This window comes from Chaetodon trifascialis, chromosome 20 (assembly GCF_039877785.1).
Source record: "Chaetodon trifascialis isolate fChaTrf1 chromosome 20, fChaTrf1.hap1, whole genome shotgun sequence".
Lineage (NCBI taxonomy): Eukaryota > Metazoa > Chordata > Actinopteri > Chaetodontiformes > Chaetodontidae > Chaetodon > Chaetodon trifascialis.
This window is the reverse complement of record NC_092075.1, coordinates 3115941-3139998: the sequence shown is the minus strand read 5'-3', so window position 1 is coordinate 3139998 and position 24058 is coordinate 3115941. Positions and strand designations below refer to the sequence as shown.

The 24058-nt window shown below is 45.0% G+C and overlaps 1 protein-coding gene across 5 annotated transcripts; it reads left to right on the top strand.

Moving 5' to 3' along the window:
- Positions 1-6508: 6508 nt before the first annotated feature.
- On the top strand, positions 6509-24058 carry LOC139348717 (homer protein homolog 1-like). Of its 5 annotated transcripts, none has more exons than XM_070989017.1 (10): positions 6535-6983; positions 17207-17363; positions 18496-18627; positions 18728-18820; positions 19292-19345; positions 20302-20444; positions 21539-21698; positions 21791-21901; positions 21988-22068; positions 22387-24058. In XM_070989017.1, the coding sequence occupies exons 1-10, from the start codon at positions 6907-6909 to the stop codon at positions 22573-22575; spliced, it is 1197 nt and encodes a 398-aa protein (XP_070845118.1). In that variant the 5' UTR covers positions 6535-6906; the 3' UTR covers positions 22576-24058. The 5 variants fall into 5 exon arrangements, with proteins under 5 accessions (XP_070845122.1, XP_070845118.1, XP_070845119.1 ...); XM_070989018.1 differs by having other exon boundaries at positions 6535-7159; XM_070989020.1 differs by having other exon boundaries at positions 6535-7661.

Here is a 24058-nt window from a genome sequence, read left to right as displayed (position 1 = left end):
AAACCTGTCCCTTCAAACGTGATATGATTCATGCACTATTGCCACGAGTCTCTACCGCAGAAACAGAGGAAAATATCCTGGAAATTCCATCAGTGTGATATTTGAATTTGTGCAGTAAGAGTACAGGCAGGTACGAATGGGTCCAAATTATAAAAGATAGACTGAGATGAATTTATCTCAGATGATTGTAGTCTAACTCTCTTTAAGACCTTGAGTAAGGACACAAAAGCAAAGCACTTGACATTAAACCTGTTAAGACTGCTGCAGCTCAGTTAAAGTATTATACACTGTCCTTTTTCTTTAGCTGGTGCAGTTGGTGAGGCAGTTTTATCGTCTCCGTCTTTCTCTGGATCAGCCTCTGTTTTAGCCAATTCTGATGACTTCATATCAACCTCCTCTGGTTCAGTTTGTTTTGCAGCTGCTTCAGTCTCACTTGTTTTTTCTTCTTCTGTTTTAGTGTCTCTCTCCTCAGCTGTTGTTTCGTCGCTCTCTCCTTCAGTTTGTGGGGACTCCATTGCAGCCAACACGCTCTCAGATAGGGCGACGCTGCAGGAGTTCTGCATCGCTTCCTCCCCATCTCCATCTCCCTCGTCGGCGGTCTCTGCTGGCGATGCTGTCTCTTTCTCCTCCACCCTCTGCTCCTTTCCACCTGCCTCTTCCTTTTCCTGTATAATGGCATCAACTGGAGTCAGAGGTGTTAGGTCCAGACATGCCTTCGGAGAGGATGTTGCCTTTTTCCTGGGAGGGGCAACTGGTTTCTGCACCTCCAAATCTTGTTTCCAGAATTCCTGATCTGTGTGTTGATGTTTCTCATCCAGGGTTGTGGGATGATCATCTGTGCTTCCCCAGTCTGGTTCATCTGAGGGAAACTCGAAGCTTGAGATGCTAAGTTGATGTACTGGGATTTCAGCGTTTTTTTCTACCCTGATGGAGACATTTTTGTTTGCCTTGCCTTTACTCTTTGTTGTTGATTGGGCTTCATCCTCTTCCAGTGATCGTGCGAAAGGCTCTACATCGCATGGGGACGAATTGGCGCTGGACCTGAAGAAGTCTGTGATTTCCTCCGCCGAATGCGGCATCTCACCTTTTTCAGGCTTGGACAGCAAATCACCAAAATCATACAAATCTTCGGACAATACCCTAGAACCTCCCTCTGGGCGTCTACCTTTATCGGTTGGTTCCACTTCCACGGCAGGAGTCTCATCTATGAGGACATATTTCTCTAAATACCCCCTGGCCTCCCGGTCTGAATGCCTGCTGTGAAAGGACTTCTCAGAGGTCATGCTTTCTGTATCCTCTTCTTTCTTGCGACTGCCGATTGCTTCCTCATACAGATCCGTGTAAAGGAAGGCCATGGCTTTGGGCTCCTCCAGCAAAATGGGGTCAATAAGTTTGGGAGGTCCTTCTGGTAGAAAGATTGGAGTCAGGATGTCCTCTTGGCTTCCAAACAAGGTCGAGCCGCTCGGTTTTGAAGGGAGCCTCAAAGGCGCACCTTCAGCCGATGTGCCCTGTCTGTCTAGACTTTTCATAGAGGTGTCTGTCCCACCATAGAAGACTTCATCCAGAAGCTCGCTGGCGATCTCCTCCAGGCTGATTGTGTCTGCCTTGTCGTTGTCCACAGTTGTTGCTGTGGTGGTGGCATTGTCTCTGGGCTGCACAGGTTTCCTAGCGTTCTCGTTCCCAGTGGCAACCTCTGTCTCTTGTTCCATCTGTCCCTGTGCGATCACAGCAGGACTTCCTGGAGCCTGGGCGTCAATCAGGGTGAACGCCTCAAAGTAGTCCACATTGCCAGCAGCTCTTCTGGCTGCAGGTCTGGCCACTGGAGCCCCTGGTGGATCCATCACATTTAAAGGTGGAGGCTGGACCTGGTGACTTGCTGCACCTGGTGCTGAGCCTGGTGTCGAGATCAGCAGCTCGAAATCGTGGGTCTCTTCACTGGCTTTGGGAACAGGGCTGTCCTCCAGGTAAGAAAGGTTGTCCACCATTTCTTTGCTCTCCTCTTCATCCACAGTAGCCAGTTTTGGAGGAACAATGATGTTGAGGATTTCAGAACCCTCAGACACTAAGCTGAACAGCCGTTGCTCTTTATCAACCACAGGATCATTCAGCTCTTCTTCCTCCCCGTCTTCGGTTTTCACATTTGGCTGTGAGACTCCTACTAACTCCGGCCTTCCCGAGATGTTGTCAGAACTCTGTGTGAGGACTACTCGTTGTCTGTCTGCCTTGCTCTCTTTACTTCTCTTCCGTCTTGAAATCAGCTCCTCATCCATGACGAAGATGATCTTTCCTGCTGGAACGGACCCAGGCGTCACAGGCCGGACTGCAACCGGAGAGCTGAGATCCATGATTGGGTTTCCAGCCTCGGATGCCCATGGCGTGGTGCAGCGACTGGGGGTCGTCTCCCATGCGATCCCGCTGTCCTCGCCTTGCATTGTCACCATGGAGAAGGAAGAGTCCATCATCAGGCACTGCATCTTAGGTCGGACGCTGTCATCGTGGACGGCCTCACGTAAACTGAAGGCACACAGAAACAAGATGGCCGTGAGATAAAGCTACGCAAAATCTGTCCAGACGCCGGTCCTCCGAAGCATATTCATCCACCTAGTGGTTGGATGTGTTCTGAAATTCAGACATTTTGTTTCAGACAAGTCAGATTCACCAAAACACCACCTAACAGCAGAAACATCAGCACAAATCACTCATTTGAGCCCGATAAATGCCACCTGTCTATGAGTACGTGAGTGTTTTGATCGTTAGCATAATCAAATTCCTCGAATTCCCAGATAAGATTGCTTGTTCTGCTTCATTCACAAAAATGTTACCCAAGTGTTAAAAAAGGAAGTTTCACTCAGCAGAGTTTCAAGTCCTTTTGTCAATGAGCAGAAGAAAACTTAAAATAAACATAGCAGCGTCAAAATTAAGGGACAAATAATAATTGAAAATAAGAATAAGCTGCTATTAATAAACTGCCAAAAACAGAACTGAACTGCAACAGAAATTTAGAAGATTCAATATAAAGTTAGATGCTAAAGTAGCTGTAGTAGTGAAGCAGTAAAGCAAAGCAGTGCAAGACTTAAATAATTTAAGTGGAAGTTTATTATAAATTATATTAAATGGATACGTGGAAAACATCTTGATGATAAAGTTAGTTTTACCAGTATTTAGCTGATTATTAAATAATAATATAAATAATTAAAAAATATAATAAATAAAAATAAAAAAAGAATAATAAAAATATATTTAGCGTAAATCCTGATTGAGTCTTTTACACATTTAGTTGCCAGTTTATTAGGTACACCTAGGTAATGCTAAGCCAGTCTAATCCAACAGGCCTGTAATAAATCCTCGCTTCCTGAAGGTTATAATGTTCAGATTTTGTTTAGAGGCCTTCATGAGGGTAAGATTTATTGCAGGCTGTTGCGTTGGACTCACTTAGGTTTTAGCTACATGCTCAAACACACACGCGCGCACACAGTTGGTGGCACTAATGGAATTTCCTTCATTAATTCACAGTTTTGTATTAATTACTATAAAATCAAGTGTTGCCACTTGTGTTGCCAAGTGAGCAACTTGGGATTTGCTGAAAATGAAAAAATGGATTTTGCTCAACAGCTTTAATTTCCGACAATTATTAAAATTATGAAGCAAAACTCGTTACACAGAAAACATTGGCTCTGAACTGTAGTAATATCTCCAGTTAACTGATTCCTACCTGTTTCGAAGGTGCTCCACTTCATCACTGGCATCCAGGTTTTGTTCAGTAATGTCCTCAGATGTCAGCGCCGTCATCTCAGCATCCATATCTGACTGTGCCAAACCTTCTATCAAAGTGTCCATTGTTGTAATATCTTGATGAATTTGCTTCAGCCTCTCAACACAACTCAGCGCTGCTCTGTTGATCACATTCTAAGCAAGCGTGCTTGACTTGAGCTTTCATGCTCAGCGTAATCTTGAAATAGAAAACTGGTCTTCCAGTGTTTCATATGAAGCATTTGCAACATGTCGGGAAGTTATTTTGTCATCTGTTCACACTGGCTGAACCCTTGCATTTGGCATATACAATAAATAAGTGAAAATGGGTTTATTAGTTGCAGCCTGTTGCTGCTTTTAATTGTAAAAATACAACAGCAGCAGCTTAAAGCCTCTGCTTTATTTTTTCTTGCCAGGTCTAAATATAAGTTTTTGCTGGTAGCCTGTATCCGATGTCATGAGTCTTTCAGTAAGCCTGTCAGGCTGATGATAAAGTTCAAAGTGTTCAGTTTGGGTTTTAGTTGTGCATAACTGAGAAGAGTTCAAACAAATCCCACGCTGAGCTGTAACAGCTGACAGCAAAGTGGTGAGGAAATAATAAGAAAATAAGAATAACGCACATTAATGTGCTGCTTTAATCTGTAAAAGTTCAGCACGCTGTAGTTAAATTTCAGCTTTTCTTGACTCGACTTGTCTGAAAATGTCAGCCCGGCACCTGTTGATGTCTGTCTGACAGTGAGACACTTCGTGGGAAATGAAAGACTGGAGGAGTTGGGGAGGGTTTTGCTTGTAGTCAACAGTTTGTATCCGGGCAAAGGTTGTCCTCGTGTGTTACTGGCCTTTCATACCTTCTGTACATCAAAAATATGCCCAATGGATGTGACAAATGTTGCTTTAAAATGCAACAGAATTAAAAAATACACTTTCTTAATGGGTATGAAGTGTTTTTGCATATTTAGCTCATTTACCACAAATAACTATATATAAAATGTTCATCCCAGTTTCATCCTAGTTTCAGAGTATGCGGTCACGTCTTCCAAATTTCCACTACTCTTATGCTACATGTTAGAGAGAAGTATTGTACTGCATTTACTTTTAACTACTTTTAAAATAAGATTTTAACTGACAAAACACAAAACAATCAGTTTTTAAAATCTGATCAACTGTCACAGATTAAACTATGAAAAGTACATTAAGTAAATGAAATCAGTTCCACCTTAAACAACAACAACAACAAAAACAACAACAACAACAACAACAACAACAACAACATGAAAGTACTGCTTACATATGAATACATCAATAATAATAATCCAATAACATATTGTAACACTGACAGCAGTCACTCTGCATTATGAGTACTTTTACTTTTGATACTTTAAGTCCTTTTTTTTTTTGCTGAAATTTTGAATACTTTTACTTGTAACAAAATATTTTACTCATTGGGATTTTATTAAAGGATCTGTACAGTTCAGTGCTGGCTGTATCAATAACTGTCCACAAGATGGCAGTCATGAGCAGCACACAATGTGTTCACTGTTATAAACTTCATTTACATTACAGTGAACTTTCACTTCTTGACTGTCTTTTCTTCCTCTTCTTCCTCAGCAGTGTGCATGCCACCTTCTGCTGGGTCATCAGTATAAATTAACTGATTAAACTGAGTTTTTGTGACAGTACATTTCTGTCCCACCAAACCTGAAGTTCATGTCCCACTTCATCTACATTTACATCAAATTTCCTCCAGTCCGCTCTGATCTGTTCCTGCGTCTCAAATGTGAGAATTTGCCTGTTTTGTTTTGTTATTTGTTTGTTTTTCTTACATCACAGTGAATTGGATAGTTCGGGGTTTTGGGCTGTTGTTTGGAGGAAACAAGACATTCAATGACTTGAAGTCTAGCATACTGAGATAGGCATTTTTCACTGTTTTCTAATCTTTTATAGATCAAATGAGATTAAAATAATTACAGGTTGCAGCCTTAATATGTATTAGCAGGGAAAAATTGAATAAATCGAATTAAGGTTAGAAAAATAAGATGATTTTCTTAAAATCTGCTTAGACATTATTCAACTTCTTGGTATTTGTAAGACATTAACAGTATGAGGATTGTTTAAAAGTAGATATTTTTCCATTTCAAATTATTGTTTGGTAATTGATCAAATACCAGCCCAATCATTCCACTATTCCATCACCATTTCACAGCGAGCATTCAGCAATAACACAGTAATAACTGCTGTAGCTGGTTAGCAGCACTTATGATAAAAAAAGTCCTACATTTAAAAAGCTACTTGAGTGAAGTACAGAGGTATTATTAGTTAAAAGTAGTTTAAGTATCAAAAGTAAAAGTATTTATCCTGCTTACGTACTTACTCTGCAGGATACCCCTGCAGAAAACTGATTATATAGTTAATACTGATGCATCAGTTAAGTTGGAGCTCGTTTTAACTTTTTTATATAGTTGCCATAGGTAGTTTAGTGGTTTCCAGATCTAAGATATTTCTTAAGGGGGAGGGAAGAAGTAAAAAGTAAATGCTGTGACATGTTGTCTTTGCTTTTTTGTGAAATATTGGATCATTTGATCCCATCTGAGCCACAAACAATTGATTGAATGAAACCATCAGAGAGCTCAGGAGGGTTTTTGTGTTTTCATATTGAAAAAAATACAACTTTTATTATAGCCACGCCGGAAGTGAGGGAATAGTTTATTACCAATTACGTCAAATTTCAGAGAGTACGTGATGACGTCGCCGGTTTAACGCTCCCCACAGAGCAGCGGCGGAGGATGGAGCCGAGCAAATGAATGAGCTGCGGGCTGAGGAGAGGACGAACCGGCGGCCGATGGAGCAGCAGCGTCGCGCCGTGGCATCATCTCAATCATCCCGGTTTGACGCCTGAAGTAAAAGTGAGAAATAAAACAGGAAATCAGCTCGATCAGCGTAAACTCCAAACACATCATCAGCCCAATCATCGACGTCTGTGAGGCTGCTGTAGAGGAGGAGGAGGAGGATGGGAAGACCTGGAGTATGCACCAAGTGTTTTCTGTCTTTTCTCCAAAACAGGAGATGAAGCTCCCTCTTGAAGGAACATGTCTACCATCACCCAGCGGCGTTAAAGCTCTCACTTGTGGCAGGAAAACACTCGGCTGAAGGAATTTGATGGCACAACGGACGGCGAGGAAGAGCCAGCGACTGAAACTGGGATTTATGAACAGCCGGCTTATTGAGACTGAGGGGTGAGATTGAAGGTTGAGGATATTTATCTCAACGTGAAGCAGCCTGTGGTGGACATATTTTAGGACTGTCCTCCATGGAGATCACACACACCAGCAGCGGCCAACTGAGTGTTCACGTTAAGATAGCAACGGATGGATAAAGCTATCTTATTTAGAGACCGCTCGCTATTTTACCGGTTAGACCACATTTTTGTTCGTCTCTTTCGACATTTTCTCTTCTTGTTTAAAGGGCAACTTCACCAGCTTAATTTGGTTATTAATCACACCGCCGTTCCTGTCAGCCTCGCCCCGAGTTCAGCTCGTTAATCCTCGTTTTGTGCTGAATTGAGGAGTTTGATTTAAGCTAGCTAACGGTAGCCGCTCGTGGCGCCCGCGCTGCTTCTCGCTCATCATGCATGCGCCGACACGCTCGCGCGGATGAAACCAACACCCAGCCAAAATGAACCCAAGGGCATAAACAGCAACACCGAGCCATGTCGGACTGAGGGCAGCACCGTGGCTCCGCCGGCCGTGAAGTCACAACAACCAGAGCGGCTTTAGCTGGAGAGAGAGAGAGAGAGAGAGGGAGAGGAGGGGGGATCAAAAGCTGAAGCTAGCCTCCAGCCTGTTCACACCGCCCTCAAGAGACCACAGAGAGGATCATTTTCGACTCAAGCCACCAAATCCAGCAAAAATGGGGTATGTAGTTAACTTACAGCAGCGGCGAAATGTCCAGCTACAGCTCTGTCTCGACATGTGTGACGGACTTTGTTGTCGGTAGGTTTGAAGCAGGTTTGAAGCAGGGCACCACAGCCGAGTCTCTGCTGCACAGCCCGGCAAACTGCTAGCTAGCCACCCGTGGCTAACTGTAGTCTGAAGCCCTGCTGTCATCTCCTGACACCCGGTCAGAAACTGAGGAAAATGCTTGGCCTTTGCAAACGAGCTCCAGAGGTGCAACAATTAACCAGCCTGTGCACTGCTGGCAGTCATAGCTGTCCATTATATATCAACTCACAGCCTCCATATACTGACATTTTAGATTAGTGAAGCCAAAAGATTAGGCTGTAATGAAGCAGGCTACTGCTGGTGAACTATCAGCTCAGACAGTGTCATATTTTAGTTCAGTGTGATTTTAAAAAGGAAAGTAAGACCTATGCATTATTGTTTTAGTGTGTGTTCCAGAGGAAAACACGGCTTAAAAGAGTGAAATAATTCATTTTGTGCTGCCTACTTAAATCCCCAGCAGAGAGCAATGATCTCCCCTGCACTTGGCTCGTGTCATGCGTGAAGCTGGACCTGCAGATGTTTGGTGATTCTCCTGATCAAGAGCGACCTAGTTCTTACTCCAGATGAAAGCAGATGATGCAGCATGTGATTGGTTTGTTGTCATATTGTGGCTGGAGTCGGTTGGTGTGGGGGGTGGGGGGGCTCCTCATGCAAAGCACATCCTCTGTAATTCTCAAGGCCAATGGTTATAATCCAGTCAACAATCAATCTCCCAGAAGCAGAGAGAGAGCCAGTCCGATGTGTGCACTCACCCCATAATTAGCGAGCCAGACTTAGCTGTTCCAACAAGTGCTGGAGCTTCTGTTTGTGTATAATAGATGGTTGTAAACAAGCCGTCCTCCTGGAGCTTGGTGCTTCTGAATAAATCAGGGTCCAGGCAGTGTTTTTTGCTGAAGCGGTGAGGCCAGTAGGTCAGAGTTCAGCCTGGTGTTTCGACTGGAAACAGACATTTTTCTGGAGCACCGTGGCCGACTGCTGTGCATTAGTGAGACAACGTGTCCCTGTTGACGAGTCTTATGTTGACACCTGTTCGCCCTGCCTGATTGAATATGTCTGAGAATGAAACTTTAAAGATAGAGCTGCAGCGATTATTCGATTAGCCGTCAACTATTGAATTCATAGCTGTTTTGATAACTGATTTGAGTAATTTTGTAGAAAAAAAAGGCAAAATTCTCTGATTCCAGCATCTTAAATGTGAACATTTTCTGGTTTCTTTACTTCCCTGTTAGAGTAAACTGAATATCTTTGGGTTGTGGACAAAAGGCATTTGATGACGTGCCTCTTGCTTCTTTTTATTTGTATGTGTTGCTCTGCGGTTCCTCATCGCGCCTGACATGCCTCAGAACTGATACCGTGCTAGTCTCTGGAACTGACCTGAAAATATCTTGAGCAGAGGCCGTGACGGGAGCTGGGCGCTGTCTCTAAATGCAAAGAAAAGAAAGAAACTGTAGGACTGGACTGTCATAAAGGAAAGGAGACGCAGACAGTTGTTCAAGCCAAGGAGATTTCACAAAGAGCTGAAACCTTTTGGTCATCAATTAGTCAATCAGAAAAGTAGTCTGCTGCTATTTTGATAATCATTGAAGTCATTTCTTTAAGCACAAATAGCAGCAGTGTTCTGGCTCCACCTTCTCAAATGTGAATGTTTTCTGTTTGTCTTCATCTTCTGTGGTATTTAACTGAATGTCTTTGGGGTTTTGGACTGCAGGTCAGGCAAAACAAGACATATTGGCAGGACACTGTGGGCACTGGGAATTTGTGCTGGGCACTTTTTACTATCTGACTGTAATGTAAGCAGAGAAAATAAGATGTGGATAAATTGATAATGAAATAACGGTTAGTTGCTGACAGATGAGACACAGCTCACGCTGACATGTGACTTTGCAGTGTTGTGACGGCTCAGTTAGGTTTTCTTTGCACCATATTTGTCTTTTTGTAACGTCTTACCGTTTCTCTTTCACTTCCTTTATCAGTCTTAATATATTTTCCATGGACGTTGAGGATAAGTGATCTGAACAGGAAAAGGACGTTTTATTACACCCAGAGATTGTGAAGGCAGTGAAAAGGACTCAGGTCTTCAGCCGTCAGCGCGTCTTTGTGTCTTCAGAAATTGTGAGAAAAAAGATTGAAAGCCAAAATCTTCTTTGCACATGAACATAAACACACACACACACACACACACACACACACACACACACACACACACGGTGCTCGCTCTGAGCCTGCTGAAAGGCATATGGGTGTTTTTAAACTGGAGGTTGCGCCTTGCCAAGCCCCTGCTGCCTCCCTCTGCGAGTGGGTTAACCGGCAGGGACGCTGGGATCGGATTGGGCGAGAGAGCATGTGGGAAGGAGAGGGACAGATCGAGTTGGAGGATGTTCACGGCTCATGACCGGTCCTGTGTCACATGGCTGTTGCCATGACGACGAAGCAGCTAAGTTAGTAATGCAGGGTTATTTTTCCTGCGCCGAGCGAGCTCAGACTGCAGCCGTCAGCGGTCTGACACAGCCGACGTTTCTCTCTTTGGAGTCAGATTATTGCATTTTTTCCCAGTATGTTCCTTCACATACAGAATAAGCGGTGAATGTTTCCTGTTTTATGATGATTATATGAATTGATGTGGTTTTTATTCTTATTTTAAAAACAGTGTGATGAGTGCTTTGTAGAAAGGCCTGTTTTTCACACTAAAATTGATCGTTCCTTATTCTCAAACATTTAATTTGATGTTTACACTGTCAGAAAATGTCAGTTTGGACTTTTCTCTGCTGTTTTATCAACCAAACAATCAGTAATGAAAAGAAGTGTTTGTCACATCTTCTCAAATGTGAGGATTTACTGCTTTTCTTTGTTTTGTATTGTTAGAAATTGAATGTATTCAGCTTTTGAACGGCTGTTTGGGCAGAACAAGTGCGAGGATACTGGGATGGACGTGTTTCAGTACTTCTGATAGACCAAACGATCTGGTAACTGAGGGAAGAAGTTGTCGGATTAATTGACATTGAAAATAATTGCATGTAACGATGTCCAGAAATCCCCTGAATCCAAGTGGGTGTGAGGATGAATGTGGCGTGAGCGGCTGATCTGCAGCATGTCCTGATGAAGAGCGCGCTGCGTGCAGTTAGCAGATCATCTGAACGCGTTTCCCTTTCAGCCACACACAGTGCACGTCTTTGTTTTCCAGTATGCAAACGCTGGTGTCTGTGTGTGTCTTCTGTTGTCGTGAATGTTTCTGCTGCTTGTAATTGGGAACTGCTGATTTGATAACATCTGCGGTCGGATTCCTCTGTCAAAGCGCTTGTCATTGAGACTCGAATGCCACGGTCCGTTTCATTGTGAAAAGGGATTATGGGCTAACAATCGCCACACACTCTCATAGAGACACACACCACAGATTTCCATCTAGGCCGCGCTGTCAGAATAATGGCGCCCTCAAATATAAAGTGACCCACTAAAACTGGTCAGGGCACCCACTTCAACCCCTTTGGGCTTTGACGCCGAGTTCACGTGTTTTAACAGTCAAATTAAAGCAGCGACTTCATCTCATCGAGCCTCTGAATGGGCCTCATTTGAAGCAGTGCAAAAGCAGAATTATGTCTTTACTAAAACCACGAGAGAATACAAAATATTCCAGAATTAGATGATTAGTTTCCTCCTTCAGTTTTTCTGTTGGCTGAATTGAATTCCTCTTTCTCCATTTCAGTTTCGACACAGTTGATCTGTGTTTCAGATTACCAACACATGCAAATACTTGGTTTGAATTGAAGTTATATTAAAACACCAAAGCTGCCAAACAACTAAGCCATTAGCTGATAGAACAGTGTCTTCTACAGACACGAGAACTTCATTTGCTCTTCAAATCGTTTGCTTTTTGAATAGATTTCAATCTAACAGGAACCTTTGCGTGCCGGTCTGCTGCGAAACCTTCGCTCCAAAATCAGCTATTGTGCAGATATTTAGCATTTTTACACTCTGTGGAAGAGCCTTTGAATGTGACAATGAGCTGCATATGCTCCTTCACCTATTGATGAAATCTTTTACGCAGCCAAAATTTGTCATAAGTGACAAGTGGAAGTTGAGAATGAGTCTCTGGCTCACTACCAACAGTCTAAACCGGTATAACCTCCAAGGCCGAGGAGTCATTCGGAGTCACGTCATGAGCTAACAATTCACAGAGTTTGGGCTAACAAAAGCAGCTCTGTTCTGTGTACTCTTCATGGGATTGCAGAACTTTACGCCAAACCCACACCGGTCAGAGCTCATCTTTAAAGTCTTTCCTCTTGCAACATCTCAGGTGAAAATATGCTGTAATTCAAGAACAATGCTGTTTCCTTGTTTCCGTGTCATCAGCTGGTGAGGAAGCCGTGTCAGTCCACGCGGACGTGTTAGCTTTAGCCTTTGCCTTTTAGCACGATATCACGTGTTTCAAGTATGCTATAAATTCTGTCGCTAAGAGCCTTTTACAGGATTTATGTTTTTAAAGACTGTTAGCTGGAAACATTAAAAAGTCAGCCAAAGATAAGGTTTTCAACCAACTCATGAAGCTAACGCTAGCTTAATTATTTGCGTAGCGGCTGCCGCTAAAATCTGACAGAAATTGGAAGCCTGCTTTTGTCTACCTGTGTGTGAAATCTAATAAAAAATAGTGAATTTCGACGCTAAATCTGCCATATTTTAAGGTGCATGTGAGAAAAGGCAGCTGAGCACAGTCACTGAGGGTTAGCAGACGATCAGTTTAGGCGCCAACCTCCCAAACTTAAACTCTTTAACTCTGCTGGTTTTACATAATATATCGTCCTACACGTGTCCTGATGGATGATACGGAAGAGCTGCTCTAAGCAAATCATGTCCGAGGAAGTAAAACGTCTTCATGGTGATCCGTGACTCACACGAACCTGCACATCAAAGACAAATGTAGTTAGTGCGCATACACGAAGTGAACTGTGATACATTGAATTTAAAACTTTATTTACTCACCAGCGCGCTGCATGCAGTGCAGACTACTCTCCATGTCCACTGCTGAGCAGCCAGTTGGGTGTGAATCTCCCCGTCTCTCTCATTAACTGTGTCTATCTTTAAATAACATCTGCAGCGTTTCCACTCTGCAGACTTAATTAACAGACTGAGACATGAGGAGAGGTTCCCAGAGAGGGGGACAATGGCTGTGTCCCAGAGGAGACCTGGGACACTCAGCTCCCAGCCAAGCAATTAAATCTACTTTCCCTGAGGACTGGCAGATAGACATCTTAGGACCAGAGCGACATGAAGTCGAGATAAAGAGCTGCTTTATTGTCGGGCTGTTGTTAGGAGTGTTGAAGAGAAGACATTCAGGGCTTCGTCTTCGTCGGTTCAACTCAAGTCCGGCAGCAGCTCGCTGCCCTGTAGGGATCCTTCTTTTTGCTTAGTCAACCAAAGACAACCAGCTTCTGCACATTGATTTAAGAGCCAAAATATAACTTTAGTGGCTCTAAACGCAGCACGACTGAAGCTGCTGCATCAGGAGACTTCTTGTTCATTTGTCTGTTTGTCCAGAGTGACAGAGGGATGTGAGAGACAGCTTCAGTTATCCGCGACTCCGCAGCAGAAATGGGAAGTGATTAGATTTTGCATTTTGGATACTAGTTTTGCATTTTGATACCGGTTTGAGATGCAGATATCATTGTGGTATCCAAAGCACGTGCAGACATCACATCTGCATGTTTTTTAGCCGAGCTAGCAGCGTCGCTCCAGAGACTTTCATACAGGCTGAATTATCCCAACAGTTACAGGTTGGATTCACATGATCTGATGGCGTTTCATGAAATTCATGGTGTCCAGAGGGTGAATCATACACTTTGGTGATTGCATGACTTTCCCTCTTGCATCACCGTGAGGTTGATATTTTCGGTTTTGAGTCATAATGTCTCCACAACTATCGGATGGAAATTTAGTGCATGCATTCCTCTCATGATGACGTGTAATAACTCTGGTGATCCTCTGACTTTTCTTCAGGTCATTGGATTAAAGGCTGACTTCTGCAGAGCTGCTTTGGTTTGAGGGCTCTCGTATTAAGCATGTTGACGCTTGAATACAGTGGAGTTATTGTTATTGTTATTAATAACACCTGAGCTTTTACATCCACGACGAGTCGCAGCGTCTGCTGGGAAAAGGTCACTTTGCTGTGATGATGAAATCTGAAGTTACGTAATAGCAGTGTCACCTGCATGAAATGGTATGAAAACACGTCTTCACATATATTTTTCTATTGTATTGTGTATATATAAACAGATTTTTGGGAATTTATGCGTTTCTAAAAAGTTCTCGCAGCCCAGTTGTGGCTTGAATTGTGTTCGTGAAAGAGTGTTTGAAGGTGCACCACACTTCTGAGCATGCAGGGACACGATCAGGACGTGGTTGGCCCACTTTTTTCCACCTGTCTGCTCAGAAAAGGGATGTCATGCATAAACAACAGAACAATAACAACATGCATGCACACCGTTCTGCACATTCATCTTCAGAAGAGAAATATGTAATGTGTGTTAACATGTAAAGAGTCTTAATGCTGCTCTTCACTTTCATGCTGGTGCTTGTTCTTCTGAGGTGTTTTGGAAATCGTTGCAGCATAGTCTGTGTATATTCTTGTCTTTAATACACAAAAAAACACAATTTTGTCCATTTTCATTGTAAAAATTTTGACAATCTGTCCCTCTTTTTTCTGGGAGAAGATGATTGTTTCAGTCCCACGCTTTGATATTTTGAAGGAAAATGACATATTGGGACATTTCCAAACAGAGTCTGTGCGTCTCCAGGCAAAAAATCTGCTCTTATTTTCTTGTGGATTTCCATGAGCGTCCAGGCCAGTTACAACCAGACGGTTCAAGCTTGTTTTGCTTTTAATCCAAGACTCGGGAGCTTTTCATCCATAGCAATGTTTGGAAGCTGCCCAGAGCCTGCTGATCTCTGTATGTCAGCACAGGTGCTTCCAGGTCACCTTTGGCATCGCTGCTTCACTTCGCCGTGTCTGCGTCAGCGTTGGCCCTGCTGCTCAGCTCTGGCCTGCACATGCGAGGCCTCCAACACAACAGTCCTGCTGCTTTTTTCCAGCCAGAGTCATTTGAGCGTGTCACCCTGAGCCGCCTCCATGACGGGTGAAAGTGGCGTTCAGAATGAATGAGTGACAGCCAAACACCGGCCGCGTCTCCACAGCTGCACCTGCCAAACGTGGACGCTCTCCATGGTATCGATCTGAGCCCGCGTGATCTCGCCAGTCAGTCGCCCCGTTGTTTGTTAACGAGCCTAATCTCCGCTTTGTCACACAGGTTGCTCTGGAGCGACGGCGGCATTGATGCAGAGCCTTTGCTTTAACTCGTGTCAGCTGCCAACACACAGACTGTTGGGCCTGTCCGTCATTGCTCAAACAAAACAGCTGCTGTGCTCGTCGGGAGCTGACGCTTGTCCACGTCTGTGTGGGCTCCGCTGCATTGTTCGCCTGTTATTTTAAAAGTGGAGGCAAATTAGCATATCTGCCCTTTCTTTTTGCTGCTTTTAAAATACGCATAATTCCTGCCTGATTTTTATCTTAACTGCCTACACAGAAGGCAGCAGGTTTCGTTCCTCCTCCTGCGTCCAGGTTATATTCTGCGTTTCTTCTTGCAGCGGTTGCGTTCTCCCCGTCGACCTCAGCGTTGTGCATGTATGAGATGCAGCAGTGTCCTCCGTGCATGTACATTTTATTGCATTTCGTCACTGTCAGTGAGGTACACAACATGCTGACACAGCTTGAAATATCTCAGTCCTTATGCAGAAGTTTAAGCAGTTTCTTATTTTTCATTGAACTCTGATTTTTGACTTAACAGAACTTGAGTGAGTCTCACACATCTTGTACATTTGTTTGCAGCATTACTTTGAATTGCCTTCGTGGTCACCGCTAACATGGTGTAAACTTTCCTGTCTTATGTCTTCTAAGCAGCAGTTTCTGTTACTTCAGTATCACCTCAGCACGTCCCCAATTTGTGACGCTGCAGCAGCAGCAGCGTTGGAGCACAGTAAACATCATTTAGGTCGCTTAACTCCCAGCGTTACCAGTGTTTGTGTGACATTATTTGTCAAGCTTCCCCGAGGCTTTATTTTGAACATGAATCATTTGTAATGACTCTGCCTTCATCACCCGCCGACTGCAAAGCTTCATTAACTCCAGCTAATGAAGTGATCACGACATTCGGTTTATTTGTGGTTGGGAACATTGCAGAAAATCTACATTATGAAGCGAGTTGTAATATTTGCACATTTATTTGATTTCTCCAAGTCATTTTTTTGCTGATTGCTTCCTGTCATCCCTTTTGCGCCAGGTCTGAAGAAGACGACTGCGTGCACGTGTGACACTTGCGTGTGTGCGTTTGAACATGAACACACTCGTTGTCCGTGTGAAGCTTTTCTTTTCCTCGTCCAGTTGCTTGTAGTGCAGACACACAGCAGACCGGTGAATTATGGATGTGCTGGGATCTGGGAAGCCATTTCTCTCACCTTCCTCTGATTCATAGCGTTCTTCCACTTCCTGTTCTTGCGAGGACAGTGTTAGATATTTGATGTGGAGCTCATTTCACACGTTTTCTTTTGTGTCTTTGAGCCACGCTGACGGTCTGGCTCTCAGCAGGCTGTGAGTCAGCTAAAACTATTGAGTGGATCATCATGAACTTTGGTGCAGACATTCATGTTCCCCTAGTTTGACGCCCCATTTATGTTCGGTGCCATGATGTAAGCTCATTTTGTGTCAGTCTACAGCTGATATGTTTGCACTTTATTGATATTTAGCTTCATGTACTTTAGCCTTCAGTCCTAATTCAGCACTCTGGTTTTAGCCAGGCTAGCGGTTTAGCTCGAGGGAGGCCGTGATCTCCAGAGGATGAACCCTGATGACGCCACTGTGAGGTTGACATTTGTGATTTGAGTGAAATATCTCGACTGCTGTTGGATGGATGGCCGTGAAGTTTGGTTCAGACATTCATGTTCTCCTGAATGATCAGCTGACTTCTAACCTAGCGTCCAGTCTTTGGTTTATGACCAAATATCTGCAAAACTAATGGCAGTCCCATCAGCCTCAGCTGTACTTTGTGTTTAGTGTTAATTCCCAAATGTTAGCACGCTAACATGCTAAACTAAGATGAAGAACATGGCAAACATTTTCTACTAAACATCAGAATTGTTGTTGGCTTTTAGTTCTAAGATTAGCATGTTAGCATGGCTGTAGAACGTGGATGTGGCTGCGCTGGTGACCGAAGCTAAAGTTATCATCACGCACAAACTGCTTTTGTCTGTTGTTTTTACTATTTTGGTGCAACCAAACCCTGTTTTTCCTCCTCACAGGCTGATCTTCGTTTACACGCCACATGTTTCAGGGAGCTCAACATCAGATGTCTTTAACCAGACACTGACTGCTCCCTCTCTCCCCCCTCCCCCCTGTGTTTCGCCCTCTCTCTCCACAGTGAGCAGCCCATCTTCAGTACACGGGCCCACGTCTTCCAGATCGACCCAAACACCAAGAAGAACTGGGTTCCCACCAGTAAACATGCTGTGACGGTCTCCTACTTCTTCGACAGTACCAGGAATGTATATCGGATCATCAGTCTGGATGGCTCGAAGGTGTGTGTGCGCTGTGCAGAGCATTCAGGAAGAGTGTGTGTCTTTGATGCAGCTTGGAAAAAGTCTTGGTTTAGTGGTCAGTCACAGTATCTCCATCAGTTGGAGATACATTCACAAAGAGCACAATCGTCTTTAGATACAGCATTTTGATGTTGTTTATCCCACCTCTGCTCTCAGCTCGTCGGGCTTGTTTGCTTCAGCATGGCCTCTCTGCCGGAGCAGTGAAGGGGCGGTCGGCCTGTCATATCTATGTGGCAGTGATTATTTTAGTCTGGAGAGAGGTGCAGGGGTGGAGTTAGCATACTTATGTAAGAGTGGGTGACTGCTGCTGTGGTTGAACCAGCAAGTTTTGCTGTGTTCTGCTGGAAATAGCAGAGATTGGGTGGGCTGCTGCTGGAGGACATGATTGTCCAGACGACAATGAGTCTTCTCAGCAGAGACAGAGAAAACAAACGGAGACAGAGGCCACACAGCGACAGACCTCTCTGCTCGTCTCTTTCCTGATTCCAGAAGGGAGAAAACTTGTTGGAAAACTTGAAATGAAAACGTGAACAACAGTCTGAAAAACTGGACACCTGCTGGGTTTATCTGGAGACCTTTGTGAGGCACCAGAGACGCACTTAACTCCCCATCAGCATGACGTTTTCTGTCCCGCAGTGTAAACAACAACACGTCTGCTCAGGTCACAAAGATGTTTTCAGTGACTTAATCTCAACTCAAAGTCCACTTCCTGTACTCGTTTGTTCTGGAGCTTCTGAGCTCTGCTGATGAGTCCATTGAAAGTCAGTGGACCTCGAGTTTAGATCTCTTTTGTCAGCTGTGAATATTAAAAACACCTTAACGGTAAATTTGAAGGTCTTCTCAGAGCCATCTGTGCCGGCGTCTCTGCCAGCGAGTCCTCCCACACTGATCAATAACATTACAGTCAGCTGGGCTCACCTCATTGACTGCTTCCTGTTTACCAAACAGCAGGAATACAAACCCACATCAGTACACGACACACACTCGCATCCACCAGCTCCCAGCGGATACGAGGCGTCCATCTGCTCTCGCTGAAGGCGGCCGTCCTCGCCCACAGCTGTGACAGAGTCAACGAGTGTTGTCCTGTAGTCATGTGTCTTATCGTCCACAGGCCATTATCAACAGCACCATCACCCCCAACATGACGTTCACCAAGACGTCGCAGAAGTTTGGCCAGTGGGCCGACAGCCGGGCGAACACAGTCTACGGCCTCGGCTTCTCGTCTGAGAGCAACCTGTCCAAGGTGAGCGCGCCGGACTCCTTTCAAACCTGTGAACGCTCTCTCAGAAACAGGAAGTTGGTGTTGAGCTGCTGCAGTGTGACTCGGCCATGTTGCTTTTCAGTTTGCGGAGAAGTTTGCTGAGTTCAAGGAGGCTGCGCGGTTAGCCAAGGAGAAGTCTCAGGAGAAGATGGAGCTCACCAGCACTCCCTCTCAGGTAGACGTCACCACCACTGCACCGGACATCAAACACCTCACATCTCCACACCGCACAGCTGCCGTTGACAGGCGTCTGTCGGCTCCAGCTGGCTAACCTGACCAATCAGATTCTCAATCAGAAATGGCACCTGCTAGCAGTGATGGCGCTAACTTACGCAGCACAATGTTAGCTCAGTGCAGTTTAAGACACAGAAACTCTTCATCTCGATCTCCTCATCAGCTCTCAGTCGTGCTGGTTCAGTAGTTCTTACAGTGAGACACGTCTTCCCTTCAGTGTGACTGCAGTGTTAATGTGTGAGAGTCGCTCAAAGGCCTCATGCAACACTGAATTTTTCCTAGGAATGGATGTAATCATGCACGCCGCCTCCTGCTGCACAGCTCCTGGTGTAATAAGTTATTTTGTGGCCGCTGGGTTAACACCCTGTGGCTTGTTTCACCTCCTCTGCTCTCCCTCATGATTCCTCCTCAGGGTGGAGCTGTAAAAAGGAATGTGTTGTCAGTCAACAAACCCGTTAAAAAGAAGGTAAAAAGAAGTGGAAAGAACCATTTTCATGACTCCGATGGCCCTTTTCCCCCAGTCTCACCCCCCAGTTACTGATTCAGACTCCCCTCAGGCGTCTCCCCTGCAGCGTTCTTGCACAGTGACGCCTGCCATCAATGTTCATCCTAATGTCAGACTAACAACCAGAGGAACCCCGTCTGTCAACTCCCCACACAAACCTTCACCGTTGACCCTCCAGTTCTCCTTTCATGCTCTCAGAAACCTTCATTCGGCTGCAGCTAAGCTCATCTGAGCTGCTGCTGATCACAAATCACACCAATCATATGTAGATGAATGAAACGGTGTCCTCAGAAAAATGGAGTCACAGCTCTGAAATGACTTCTGAATTGAAAAATAATGGTTGTAAAGGTATTTTTAAGAGCCACATACATATACAGATACAGCAGCTCAGGCGCAAAAAGGGACTTTAAAGAAGGAAATAGAGTCCAGTGAACTTCTGAGAGCATGGATTCCTTAACGCTTCGTCACAGCTGTGGTGTTACGATCCAGATTTAAAGGAATAGTTCAGCCGTTTGGGGAAAGTGCTTGTTCTCTTCATGCTGGGAGAAGATCAGTGTCACGCTCACATCTGTACGCTGAAGGTGAAGCTACAGCCAGCAGCCAGTTAGCTTAGCTTAGCATAAGCTAAGCTAACTGGAAACAGGAGGAACATGTAGCCTAGCTCTGTCCAAAATCAGTGTACCACCACCTTACATTGAACCTGTCTGCTTCCAGCCTTTATGCTAAGCTAAGCTAAGCTAACCATTTCCTGGCTCTAGCGTTGTATTTGGTTTACAGAGGTGAGAGCGGCATCGATCTGCTCGTCTAACGTGAAAGTGAATGAACCTTTTCTCGAAATGTTGAACAGTCTCTTTAACAAAAAAAGCTCCTCTTTTTCCTAACTCTGTTTTTTGTGTTTGGCCGACGTGTCCGAGCAGGAGTCAGCGCCAGGCGACCTGCAGTCACCTCTGACCTCAGAGAGCATCAACGGTACGGACGATGAGAGGGTCACACCGGACACACCTCAGCACACCGAAGCCAGAGCTGAGCCTTCCCAGAATGCACTGCCCTTCTCACACAGGTACAGCTCAGGCGTCATTTACCACAGAGACGGATCAAACACGCTCTTCCTGTCAGCAGCGTCCTGGTCGTCTCCGAGCCTTTTGACCGTTCAGGCCTCCTCAGCAGGAGGAGTGAAGACTTCCTCGTCCGTCTGCGAGCCTCCAGAGTGCTGATTTAAAATGAAATTGGCACAGCGCGGCGCAGATCGCTGCAGCTCGCTCGCGTCGCTGCGTCGACTCGTTCGTTCATTATTAATCCGCCCCCCTCAGGCCTCTGGACAGCGTGGAAGCACCACAGTAAAACACAACGCATGCCTCCTATTAATTATGAACCGCGAGATGAGCGCAGATAGTTCTGCCAGCTGCGCTTTAGGGGATGTTAATGCATCAGGAAGGTTTCGTTTGACCGTGTAGGAATTCAATGTTTCCAAAATGCTTTTGTGTTCGCAGATGAGCGTGAATGTTAAAGGCAGAGCGTCCTCCTGCAGGGCCGCCATCGATCATCGTTTCCTCCACAACAGCTGATATTTATTACTCATTTATTAAGACGTCGCTCTGGATTAAGCATGAGTTTAAAGTTGCTGCCCGAGGCCGTGCAGACACTGTGAGGATTAACCCAGATTTTAGTCCTGAATGTGTCGCCGCCGACTAATTGCTGGACAAATCTTTCCCAGATCGATTGTCATGCGCGATGAACGATCAGCAGCGCAGCTTTCAGACGGATCTCTGCTCGACGGTCTTGTACTTTGAGCCGCCCTCTGGTTTGATTTTCCAACATGGCCGCTCTCAGGTGTGCTATCACCTTTAGAGCTCTCGTTTCAGTGTCACTGAGGTTTTGTTTCACGCGTTGTGGCTGAAACTGTCGTCTGAAGCTGAGCGTTGCTGCAGAACAGACGTCCAGTGATCTCACTCAGGAAGTCTGAAAGAGTGCTAGAAAGTCGCTAAGTACATTTACTGCAGTGCAGTGTTGTATTTGTACTTAACTTGAGTATGTTCACTTTCTACTTCTGCTTCTCTGCTTGTCACATGGAGACATTTGCTCCATTCCAGTTATCTGTCTCATCAGTTCTGATTACATTACATGTTCCACCACTGTCTCTCCCTCACATCCCAGTTCATCCAGCATCAACAAGCACTGGGAGGCCGAGCTGGCGGCTCTCAAAGGGAACAACGCTAAGCTGACGGCGGCTCTGCTCGAGTCCACGGCCAACGTCAAGCAGTGGAAGCAGCAGCTGGCAGCCTATCAGGAAGAAGCCGAGAGGCTGCACAAACGGGTGTGTGTGATGAGCTGAAGGCTGACGTTTAGCGCGCCGCGACGACCTTTCTCGCGCTCGCACGCTGAAGGGTTGTGCCGTTTGTTTTCCAGGTGACGGAGCTGGAGTGCGTGAGCGGCCAAACGACAGCGATCAAATCCCAAAAGACAGAACTCAACCAAACGATAGAGGAGCTGGAGTCGGCCCTGAAGGCCAAGGAGGAGGTACGGGGAGCGTGTTGGAGGTGTTCGTATCGCACACACGCTTCTGATGTGATGTCAGTGTTTAATCTGCCTGTCTTCACTTCCAGGAGCTGGAGAGACTTAAAGCAGAGGTGCAGAGTGCCAACGAGTTCCAGTCTCAGAAGGAGTCGCTCGCACTCAAACTACAGGTGAGAGGAAGACTGAAGTACTAATACCACACGGTGAAAGTACTCTGCTGCTCTGTGTCCTGTGAGTGCAGATGTAGCAGCTGCTAATGCTGGAGCTAACTTTGCTCCACATGCTGTTGCGTAGCTTAATCCTTAAAAATACATCACCGTTTATTAGTAGTATTTATACTTCGTCGTCTTGTGTGTTTGTACCTTTTCGGCAAAGATGAGTGGGATAGAAATAGATATCTGCTTTTCTTTTTCATTTAAAGATGAAATCTGGGAAGCGTGAGAAGCACCGGATCCTGACAAGGTTTTCTGTTTTGCCGCTTGTTTCAGGACACAGAGTCGAAGAACCGGACGCTGGAGGCTCAGCTGAGCGACCTGGAGCAGCGTCTGGAGAGCAGCCAGCAGGAGAGGGAAGCCTTCCGCAAGAGCCTGCGCTCGCTGCTGGAGCTGCTGGACAGCAAGATCTTCGAGCTGACGGAGCTGCGAGACACGCTGGCCAAGCTCCTGGAGGGCAGCTAGAGAGGCCGCCAACGCCGCCGCCAACGCCACCACAGCCAGCGCTCAGAGAAGAAGTCACCTGCATGTCGGCACTCGCATCGTCACAGACACGTGAAACGACTTGAATTCTCTCCTTTTTTTTTTCTTTCCACATGTATACGATACGTGTACGAGAGTATGTTTACACACAACTTTATGCATTAACGGTACACACATTTTACTACGGTACACGTTTACAAAGACGCCAAGTGAAGAGGCTTTGCTTGGACCATGCCTTCCCTCCGCTGCGCTCTGGAACATTCTCCACTCTGACGACGCGTTGAAACTCGTTCTTTCTTCTCTTTGAATGTCATTCCGTGTGACGGGACGTTGAGTTCTGGGTTTTTCGCTCCTTCGGTCGCGATGAAGACGACCTGCGCACTTTTTCTTTTTTTTTCCTGCAGCCGGTCGGAGTCAGCCATTTTTCTCTTCCTCGCGTCATCGTCCGCCAAACGAAAAGTCACACGAGAAGGACTCAGTCCGACTTTTCCTTCGCTCCGAGCTCGATTTCGTTCGGCTGGAGGGGTCGAATGTCACGAGGGGGAAACCAAAAGCCTCCTGTGGCTGCGATCAACCGAGGGACTGCCAAAAAAACAAGAACAAGACGGCTGCTGAGGACGATGGCTTACGTCCTTCTACAATATGAGCAATACAAAAAGGGAGAATCAGAGGGGAGACGACACTTTCCACTCTCACTTTCAGGTACTTCTACTCTCGGATACGTTTAGACCACAAGCGAGGCAGATTTTACTCAACAGTCTTTGTTTCTATACACGTTTTTTAAAGACTTCACAGTGCACTTGTAAAGATGGAGTTTGTGTGTCTGAGTGAATCCGTTTTCTCTCCCTCTCGTTTCCGTTGCGACTTGAAGTGCAATGATCGAATCCTTTTTTTTTTTCTTAATTTATTACTGACGTTACTGATGATGATGATGATGATGATGATGAAAGTTGTACAAAAGCAAAGATCTTTATTTCATTTTCACTTATCTTTTCTTTTTTTTATTGTCTGCTACGTGAGTGTCGAGGTGGTTTTGCTTTTGGAAAAACTGGCAATATTTTTGAACTATTTATCAGAGGAGAAGAAAACGGCGATCGCAGGTTGGATTTGCAGAGAATCTTTTTTTCTTTTGCCAAATAACGTTTTCTTGTACAGATTCGAAGTTTTGCTGATGTTGCCTTTGGTACAGAGATGCATCAACGGTAGCTGACTAGCGGTACTTTATTTTGTGGGATTTCCTATTGCCAAAAATTCAGCAGCGTTTAGAGGACAGCAGCAGACACACCTGAAGAACACTATTAAAGGGCTTGTTGTTTGGTGAGACTTCATCACGTTGAAAACGATGAATATTGCAGCTCGAAAGGGAAAAAAAAAACATTTGAATAAGACTTTTAAATGTTGATTATATCACATGCTTAAAAACACACAAATTGTAATTTTGAGTTTATAGTAAAACAAAACAAAA